This window comes from Rattus norvegicus, chromosome 2 (assembly GCF_036323735.1).
Source record: "Rattus norvegicus strain BN/NHsdMcwi chromosome 2, GRCr8, whole genome shotgun sequence".
NCBI lineage: Eukaryota > Metazoa > Chordata > Mammalia > Rodentia > Muridae > Rattus > Rattus norvegicus.
In genome coordinates, this window is record NC_086020.1 from 79882154 (window position 1) to 79892302 (window position 10149).

Consider the following 10149-nt stretch of genomic DNA (forward strand, 5'->3'; position numbering starts at 1 on the left):
AATGAAAACCCAAGACCCCCTCGTTCAGAAATTAATCATTTCAAGAGGGCATCTCTGAACACAGAGATGGTTCAGCAGTTGAGACCACAGGCTGCTCTTCCAGAGGACCTGGATTCCATTCCACCACCCACATGGCAGCTCACAAAGTTCTGTAATCCAGGAGAAGATCCAATGGCCTCTTCTGGCCTCTGTGGGTGCTGGGCAAGTATAAGATACAGAGACATACATGCAGGCAAAAAAAAAAAAAAAAAAAAAAAAAGCCCACACACATAAAATAATAAAATAAATATTAAGGTAAAAAATTAAGGTAAGAACAGAGAGTCAAAGCAAGCACAAGACCTGCGACCTGCTATAAAGTGGCTTTTTGTGACTGTATGCTTCTCATGGAGGCCAGCCCCGCCCTGCTTAGAATGCTTCTGTCACTGCCTTGGAGCCTTTTTTTCATACACTACACTGGGACACCGGCTGATGCTGGCTTTGTCAAGTTGTTCAGGTTTAGGTAAGAGTCTCAGCTCAGCAAACGATTTATCAGGAAATCACTGGGGGCATATTATAACACAGCCGAGCAGATTTTCTCCCCCCCCCCCCTTCTTTTCAATTTAAAAGCAGATTTACCGGTTGGCTTTAAAATAGGTAAACAGTTGCACGTTACTAGCAAAAGCTGGAAACCCGTGTGGAGCATCACAGAAACCCAGCCCCGGGCGGTCAGTCCCTACTACCCAGTGTATTTTCCCCAGGGACCCCAGGGGCCTCAGATCTCCATCAGGAGAGATGCTCCTTCGGGTAAACCTTCCTTCTCTCCCTCTGATGCAGCGATATCCCCATCACCCTAAAGCAGCTTCTTGCCCGCCTAGAGGCCACCCAGACGCCGGGGCCTTTCCAGCCCCGCAGTCCCCGGAGCTCTGCGCCGGGTTCCCAACTCTGGAGACGGCGCTCACGCGGCCTTCCCGGACGCTCTTCACCGGACGGCGTGGGGCGGTCGGTGTCGAGTCACCCAGGCGGTGCGGCCCCGAGTCCCCGCCCGCCAGCCTCCTCGCTCCGCGCGCCCGGCCCAGGCGGCGCCCGGGTCCCACGCGGGTGGGGACTGCAGCGGCCCGTGCGAGCGCAGCGCCCCCCGCGGCCGGGCCGCGCGCAGCGGAGCCGGGAGGCGGCGCCCGGCCGGCCCCCTCCCCGGGTCGCCAGCGGTGTCGCGCCTCCGCCCGCCCCTGATTTCCTCCGCGCGGCGGCGGCGGCGGCGGAGGCGCCTCGTGCGCGCGGTTATTTATTTATTTCCGGGCCCAGAGCGCTTATAATGGAGCCGCTGTCAGCAGAAGCCTCTGCTGCCGCCGCCGCCGCCACTGCCGCTGTCCCTGTTCCTCCTCTCTTTCTCCCCGGCAGATCTTTGTTGTGTGGGAGGGCAGCGGGGATGGACTTGAGCTCGCGGCTCTTCTGCTAGAGCAGCCGCGCTTGGAGAGGACGCCGCCGCCGCGAGCAGCCGCCGCCCCAGGCCCCGCCAGCCGCGGCCTCCGTCCCCGCGCCGCGCTCCGCGCGCCTCCCAGCACAGTGCCCTCGCGGCGGCAGATGAGTGTGGGGTCAGCCCACGGCGGGGACTATGGTGAAATTCCCGGCGCTCACGCACTACTGGCCCCTGATCCGGTTCCTGGTGCCCCTTGGCATCACCAACATAGCCATCGACTTCGGGGAGCAGGTAAGCCCGGCCGCGCCCGGTGCGCCCCGCTCGCCCAGCCTCGGCCTTGGATGCCGGGCGCTGAGGGATGCGGGAGGAAGGGAGTCACCTGCTCCGAGCCCCCTTTACCCTGGACCATTTGACACGGCTTTGCAGCTTATGAGGATGACTTTTGCAGCACCCCATCTTCTCCCTTCGCAGATATTGGAGACTTTTCCAGCGTTCTTTGGAAAATGGCAAGCGACGGGATGATGGGGGAACTTCACCTATAGAAGGGGGTTTCGTGCTGGGGATGAGTATTATGTAATTTGTGATTATGTAAACCTGGGGCCCAAGAACTCCATGTAGTTTCTAGTAGCATTTAGTGCTGGCTTTTTACTTGCACAGGGTTGGTGATGGTGGTGATGGTGGGAGAATTTGCTCTACAATGGCTCCAAGTAGATTTCCCACGTACTTCCAAATTTACATATTTGCTTGTAGCCTAGGTAAGGATTAGGGGTGTCCTGAAGGTACCTGGCATAGTGGACCACTGACTATCTCTTTACTTTAGTCTCTCTCTCTCTCTCTCTCTCTCTCTTTCTCTCTTTCTCTCTTTCTCTCTTTCTCTCTTTCTCTCTTTCTCTCTTTCTTTCTCTTCCTCCCCCTCCTTTTACCTTCTTGGACCGGAGCACATTTCTAGTGCTGCCTTCTCGTCCTTTCTTTTTTCATGCTATCTCCATATGGCGTCATTCCCTATCTGGTGCTGCAGGCTCTCCAGCGGTGAGGCACTGGTACCCTTTTGCAGGGCTTCCAGGCAGTTGCAGTTACATCCGAAGGCCCGGGAGAGGATTTTTGGGATGGGAGCTGTATCTTTTCAAAAGTGTAAGATAGAGCTACTTTTGCAAATGGGCTATTTTTTTCCCCATTCAAAGCAGTGGGATAAATGCTCTTTTGTTCATTACGGGGCTCTGTCTGTTCAGGAGTGGAGGCGGGAGTGAGGAGTTTTAGACAGTCACTGGATGGCAGGTGTAGTCCACCTCTCCGTGGGGAATGATGTATGGAGTGTTTCTTGAGTAGGTTTTGTTTGTGAGTATAAAGGCGAGTTTGCGATTTACACAGAGCCAGTGGCAGAACTTTGAGGGTAGAAATTTAGATTCCACTGAAAAGTGTGGTCACTGAACATGGGTGATCACAAAAAGGAACCACACAGCAAGTCTCAGATCCCCTTAAGAGACCCATAAGTCTATTCTAGTTCCCTGATTCACTCCATAAACATTATGGAGTTCTCTGTCATTTTATAGCTGGTTGGGGAGGTGATACAATGGAGCATTCTGGCAATTACAAAACCTGTTTTTCATCCAGGTGTGGATTTAATCCCAGCACTAGGGAGGCAGAGGCCGGTGAGTCTCTGTGAGTTCCAGGCAAGCCTGGTCTACAGAAAGGGTTCCAGGTCAGCCAGGGCTACACAGTGTGACTCTGTCTCAAAAACAAACAAAACATGTTTTTAAAATATCATACATAAGCATTATAGCAAAGAAATATCTATTTTCACTTTTCACAGAAACTGCTTTTGATTATATACATATACATATACATATACATCCTTTTATTCCCAATTGTTACTGGTTGATAGTCTAAAACATTAATCACTTACAGTCATTGATTATCAAGTACATGGTTAAAACATCATGCTATGTTTATGCATTTTGTATTTGAGGGATGAATGAGAGGTCTAGGCACGGTGAATCTCATGTCCAAGAACTACATAGATAGTAACTGGCAGACCTGAATTTCAGGTCTACACCCACCTTGGCCCTTGCAGGTTCTGACGATCAGCCTTCACCAGTGAAGACTGCTCAGGGATATTTTCCCAGGATTCGTTGAAACTGAGAAATAAGTTCTAGCTCCCCAGATCTCACCCTAGGCCGAAGTTTAATCTTTGCTGTCATATTTTGGACCTTTACATTTTTTATTACATTTATTTAGTGAGAAAGACAGGCCACACATACACCTTTATCAGCCGAGCCATCTGGCTAGCTCCATATTGTGAACTTGAAAGTCCCAGTAGATAAAGAGAGATTGTGAACGTATGCTCCCGGGAAATGGAGACTGTAACCCAGAAGTCCATGTTGGAAGAGATGAATCATTCAGATAATTCAGCGGAAACAATACTTAATTTTACTAAGGTTGGATTAGGCCTTGGTTGAGGAGAAAGCGTAAGAAACAGCCAATACCTTCTTTATAAAGCTGTTGAATGCAGCCTCTACCACAGAACAATACAGGTTACTAAATAAAGAAGCAAAATGTTAGGGTATAAAAAAATGCTAGGGTATATTTTATTATAGAATTTTATTTACTGGTCGGTGTGTGTGAGTGTGTGCGCGCATGCGCGCGCGCGTGTGCGTGCACGCGTGCATGTACGCGTGCATGTGCGTGTCGAGGCACATGTGTGGAGGTCAAAGGGCAACTTTGTGGAATCACTTCTCTCCTTCCCCCTTTTGTTAGCAGAACTTTACCCACTGAGCAGTACTGCTCCGACCCACCCCCATCCCCACCCCCACCCCAGCATATATTTTAAACAGCTTGTTTCTTTCTTTCTTTTTTTTCTTTCTTTTTTTCGGAGCTGGGGACCGAACCCCGGGCCTTGCGCTTTGCTAGGCAAGCGCTCTACCACTGAGCTAAATCCCCAACCCCCAGCTTGTTTCTTTTACACTATCTAAATGTCTTGTTTGATCTACTAGGTACAAAAAGTCCCTGATTTTCTTGAAGCCAGGATCACCAAGTACCTTAGTCAGGGTTTCTATTGCGGTGATGAAACACCCTGACCAAGAAGAGCAAGTTGGGGAGAAATGGGTTTATTTGGCTTACACTTCCACATTGTAGCCTTCACTGAAGGAACTCGGGGGGGGGGGGGGGGCAGGAACTCAAACTGGGCAGGAACCTGGAGGCAGGAGCTTGGAGAGGTTGTGAGGGGTGCTGCTTACTGGCTTGCCCCTCAGGCTTGTTCAGGCTGCTTTCTTACAATAGAACCCTGTATTACAGCACAGAGATGGCCCCACCCACAGTGGTCTGGACCCTCCCACATCAATCAATAATTAAGAAAATGCCCTATAGGCTTTCCTGCAGCCTGATCTTAGGGAGGCATTTTCTTAATTGAGGTTTCCTCCTCTCAGGTGACTTTAGCTTGTGTCGAATTGACATAAAAACCAGCTAGCACATCAAGTTATATAGAATAAATAACTATTATAAAAGGTACTTAACAGCACTTAAAAATCTTAAGGGCAACTTGAGTAAAAAATGTTGCAGCAGTCTCAAGCTGAAATTTATTCTACTTAGTGCCAGATTGTCCTTCCCTTCCCCAACTGAAGACAGGAGTTTGTTATGTAGCTCAGGCTTGACTTCAACTCTTGATCCTCCTGCCTCAGCTCTAAGACTACAGGTAATGTGCTCCTATGCCAAGCAGGTATTTCAAATGGCTGTAAAAGGCTCACTGAGTTTTGTAGAGTTTGCCACCTGATGAAGGTGCCAGGAACTGTATTCTGGTCCTCTGGAGGAGCAGTATGCATACTATACTACTGACCCCTGTCCCCAGATCCAGCACAGCCTTTCTTAAGAAAGCCCTTCCTAGTGTAGAAAGCCTAGAGTTACATTTCTGAGTTAAGGATGTCCCGAGCTGTCATCATCAAAAGCAGAGGAGGAGATAATGAAAGGGCCAGGAAAAAGAACTAGTAAGTTGTGGTGGTTTGAATGAAAATGGCCCCCTTAAGATCATAAGAATTGGCGCTGTTAGGAGGTGTGGCCTTGTTAGAGGAAGTGTGACATTGTTGGAGGAAGTATGTCACTGGGGGTGGGGCTTTGAAGTCTCAGATGCTCAAGCCAGGCCCAGTGTGGCATTCTCAGCTACCTCTACAGCACTATGTCGGCTTGCATGCCACCGTGCTTCCCACCACGACAATAATGGACTAAAACTCTGAGCTGTCCACCAGCCCCAGTGAAGTGTTTTCCCTTGTAAGAGTTGCTATGGTCATGGTGTCTCTTGACAGCAGTAAAACCCTATTGCAGAAGTGTTCTTCCTTTCTAAAATATATCTTCATTCCTTTGCAAAATCGTTTTCTTCCACTGGACCAAGAGGGATAGGGATAGAAAGGGCAGGAGTCAGTGTGTGACTGAGGCCTCTCTTGGAAAGGACTCTTCCTTCATTCAGGGTCACTTCACTGAGCCATTTGGGAACCTGCTAGGTGGGTTTGTCTGATGTGATCTGACAACCTATGGGTACCCTGTCAACGTGCCAAAAAACTCAAGTGCCAGTCTCAAGCTAAGTTTCTAAAGTGACAGTAGGAGAGACCCCTTGGGTTTGTTCTGTATTAGTGAAATTTTCTAATTATAAAAGGAAAAATGGCCAGGTACTTTAGGACATGCCTGGAACCCTGGCACTCAGAAAGCTGAGGCCACATCATGAGGATGAGTCTCAATTCATAAAAAGGAAAATATGCTGAAAATCAGGGGCTAGGAGAAAGGTACTTTTAATTCCACTACGAAGAGAAAATTTTAATGATTTGGACATCTCTTGCCAACTAGTTTTTTAAATCCAGTTGAGAGAGATGGGAGTTGGGGGGTGTTGTATAATGTTTTATAGAATACAAAAACATTTTCTCTAAGTAATTTAGAAGTATTTATAGGGCTGGGAAGGTGTCTCAGTGATGGACTGATTGTGTAGAATACTCAAAGGCCCTGTGTTCAGTCCTCAACTCTACCACCACAACCACCCCTAAAAGAAAGAGAAAAGAAAACCAACTAAACAAACAAAAGCCCTAAATGTGTTTAAGTATGGCTTTAAATGGCAGCATAATATTTCATTTGACATGAACTCGTATTCAGTCTGTCTGTTGTGTGTAGCTGCGTTGTTCAAATATTGAAGTTTCTTGTTTGTTCTTTTGCAACCTAAAGTTTCAGTAGACGTCTCTGTGTAGCAACTGCATACTGTGCTTTGTCTAGGGCCCTGGGCTCGCTGCCTGGCATGCCTTTGTGCCTATTTCAGCTTGTCATTCTTACATAGAAAATGAGGTTGCACTTTTCTTACAGTCCATATTTAGTCAAGGACAGTGTGGCCACCTTAGTGTTCTTGCTCACTTGTCTGCTGTGCTTCCAGTTCTCTTCAGCAGTACGTCCGCACTAAAGCACTTCTCTTCAGGTTACTTGGGAAAGCGGGCTGTTTGGAGATCCACCAAGGTGTAAGCCGGCGGTTGGTGGGTCTCTTCCTTTACATGTTGACATGGTTTGGTGAGCAGCGTAAATGGCACTTTGCTAGCTTGCTTCTTTCCATGCCTGTCCTTCGTACATGCCGATCATATCCACGCCTCTTTCTAGTAATAGATCAAGTTCTTAACAGTGGTTTTGTGGTGTAGAGTATAATGTCATTTACCATATGGGAACCCTTGGGAGATGGAGTATGCTCCACTGTATGCTAGTGGTAAGTAGTCTGGTTTGCATTCTTTCTACTCTTCCTTGTTTGGTTTGGGATGATGGAGATGGTCATGATGTAGTGGGGAGGGTACGGTGGGGTGATGGAGGTGGTCATGTTGTAGTGGGTGTGGCAGGGTGATGGAGGTGATCATGCTGTAGTGGGGGGTATGTGGGGGTGATGGAGGTGGTCATGGTGTAGTGGGCGGTGTGGTGGGGTGATGGAGGTGATCATGCTGTAGTGGGGGGTGTTGTGGGTGATGGAGGTGGTCATGATGAGGTGTATGTGTGGAACGGACACTTAACTCCTTATGGTCATATGTGAATGGAGGCAATAAACCCTGTAAAATTCCCAGTATATACTATGCCAGAGAGATCTGGGGATACTGGTGATGTCTCCCTTTAAAAAAATGTTTTGTCAGGTGTTTGAGTACCTGTGATGTCAGGTGTTCTGTGAGTACTGTGATGTCAGGTGTTCTGTGAATACCTGTGATGTCAGGTGTTCTGTGAGTGCCTGTGATGTCAGGTGTTCTGTGAGTGCCTGTGATGTCAGGTGTTCTGTGAGTGCCTGTGATGTCAGGTGTTCTGTGAGTGCCTGTGATGTCAGGTGTTTGAGTACCTGTGATGTCAGGTGTTCTGTGAGTGCCTGTGATGTCAGGTGTTCTGTGAGTACCTGTGATGTCAGGTGTTCTGTGAGTACCTGTGATGTCAGGTGTTCTGTGAGTACCTGTGATGTCAGGTGTTCCTGTGAGTGCCTGTGATGTCAGGTGTTTGAGTACCTGTGATGTCAGGTGTTCTGTGAGTACCTGTGATGTCAGGTGTTCTGTGAGTACCTGTGGCTCTACTAGTCACCTTGGAGATTAAAGAAAGGCTTACTTTCTTTACTGTTATCTGGGTACAGGTGTCCCACACTAGCAAAATTTTTTAATAACTGAAGCTTGTCCTTTTAGGTACGAAATATTTTCTTAATTATGAAAACTAATCTAATTGAACAACATATGTCTGTTTTTCTACCTTATGAATTGTAGTTTACAAAACCTAGTTTAGCATTTTTGGCAGTCTGTGAATGTCTGTCTTGTTCTAGGCAATCAAGGTTGCCCATGACAGTGACATTCAAAATACTCTACAATGTCACGCCAGCCATTTGTGGGCACTACTCTTTTGAACTTTGGAAACCCTTAAATGCATCTGCTGCTGCTGCTCTTCCTCCTCCTCCTGTTTTAGGTTATGTATCTGCTGTTCTCATTGTTTCTCACCAGACATTTATGCAGTGTGCCTACCCAACCTCTTTAATAACACCGACAAAGTGCAATTCAAATAGCCAGCTTGTCGAGTTTGCTTCTAAATTTTCTGCCTTGGGTCCAGTCTGTGTCCAGGAAACCAAAACTCATTAGACTGCCAAGCAAAATAAAGAATAAATGATTTTGGTCGCCTCTAGTGACATGGATTCTTTTGTTCATTGTTTTTATTCTAGAGAGGTCTAAAGTCATTGTCAGTGAAGTAACTGTTTTTTGTATTTTAGTCACACACACACACATACACACACACATGTCAGGTATGTATGTATGTATGTATCCCTCCCCCATGCCTCCTGGATACATCATTCCATCCCTCCCCACTCAACTTCCTGTCTAAATCTTTAAACCACCAAGTGCAGTTTGTGGTACCCATACACTCTTAGATGTGTGGCTTTCCACTGGAGAGTGGTCAGACCACCGACTACTGTGGGTCACTATCTTGAAGAAACTGACTCTCTCCCAGCAGCTGTCAACTGTGTCCATGCTGGGATTTAGTCTATGCTGAGCCATCGCAGGTCTTGCACATACTGTCTCTATAACCACACCGACTTCATGTGTGCACTTGCCCTGCTGTGTCCAGAAAACACTTTGTTTATAGTCCTCCATTGCCTCAGACGCTTACACACTCTGTCTGCTCCTCTTCCTGAGCTTTGGAAGAAGGAGTGTAATATCAATGTCCCATTTGGACCTGAGCATTCCACACTCTCTTGTTTTCTGCACCTTGACTAGTTTGGGGTCTTTGAGTGAATCAGTATTTACTGCAAAAGAAAGCATCTCTGATGACGGTGGTTGAAAGGTGAGCTAATCTATAGCGTAACAGTTTGCCCTTAGGAATTGGTTTACTATACTATGTATATTTAGCAGTAATAGTAATAGGCTCTCCTCTAGTGCCTATGATCTGTCTAGACACAGGTTCTTCACCTGATAAGGGTGCCAAGTATGAGTTTTATCTTGTGGAGTAGGACTTGGATCCAGTCAGAAAGTAGTTGACTACTGTAGGACACTCTTGCCGCTATTGTACCAGTGGATGTGTCTTGCCAGGTTGGTCGTTGATGTAAGTCATAGGGGTCACAACTGGGTAAGACTGGTAATTCATTCTCTCCCTGACTACTCTGAATAGCACCTTCCAGCACAGTGAAAGCTAGCCAGTAGGAATAAAGCTTCCTGGTGAGTACCCGGTAAATCTCTCCACGTTCAGTGACTCAAGTGGATGGCATCTTCGGCAGTAGGGTCTCACTGTCAAGTCCTGGAGGATAACAAAGGGTGCTGGAAAGTCTGCAATGTTTGGGAGTCTGTGGTACTTCACTGACAAACAGCTCCAAAGGACGTAACTGCTCCGAGCGAGCGTTAGAGTTTTTATTATCATTCTAGAGAAGGAGGATTATATTGTTGACCCGTTATAGGGTAACTCCATTTAAACTCCACATATGTGTATATGTGTGTATGTATTTTATATATATATATATATATATATATATATATATATATATATATAATGTGTGTGTGTATATATATGTATATATGTATATGTGTATATATGAAAACTTCTGTAGTAGTAGACTTTTTTGAAATATTTTTGATGTTACTTACCCCTCCCCATGTTTCATCACCAGCCTTGCCCTTCTGTCTGCCTCTGCATTAAGCCCTTCCTGTACCATTAGTCCCTTTTAACCTTTATACCACTGTGGTTTTTCTCACCTCCTTTAAATCCCTCCTATGACTCCTTAGTTATTTTCAGAGTTTTGC

The 10149-nt window shown here is 46.9% G+C and overlaps 1 protein-coding gene across 4 annotated transcripts in view; it reads left to right on the plus strand.

Annotated features, from left to right (window-relative positions):
- Nucleotides 1–1196: 1196 nt before the first annotated feature.
- The window catches only part of Ankh (ANKH inorganic pyrophosphate transport regulator), a 127873-nt gene continuing 118920 nt past the window's right edge, over nucleotides 1197–10149 (plus strand). Inside the window, exon 1 of one of the 4 annotated variants that reach the window (XM_063281148.1) lies at nucleotides 1197–1687. In XM_063281148.1, coding sequence (XP_063137218.1) covers nucleotides 1592–1687 — 96 coding nt within the window. In that variant the 5' untranslated portion in view covers nucleotides 1197–1591. Of the gene's footprint in view, nucleotides 1688–4625; nucleotides 7116–10149 lie in introns of those variants that run through there. The other 3 variants (NM_053714.2, XM_063281149.1, XM_063281150.1) reach the window with 3 other exon arrangements.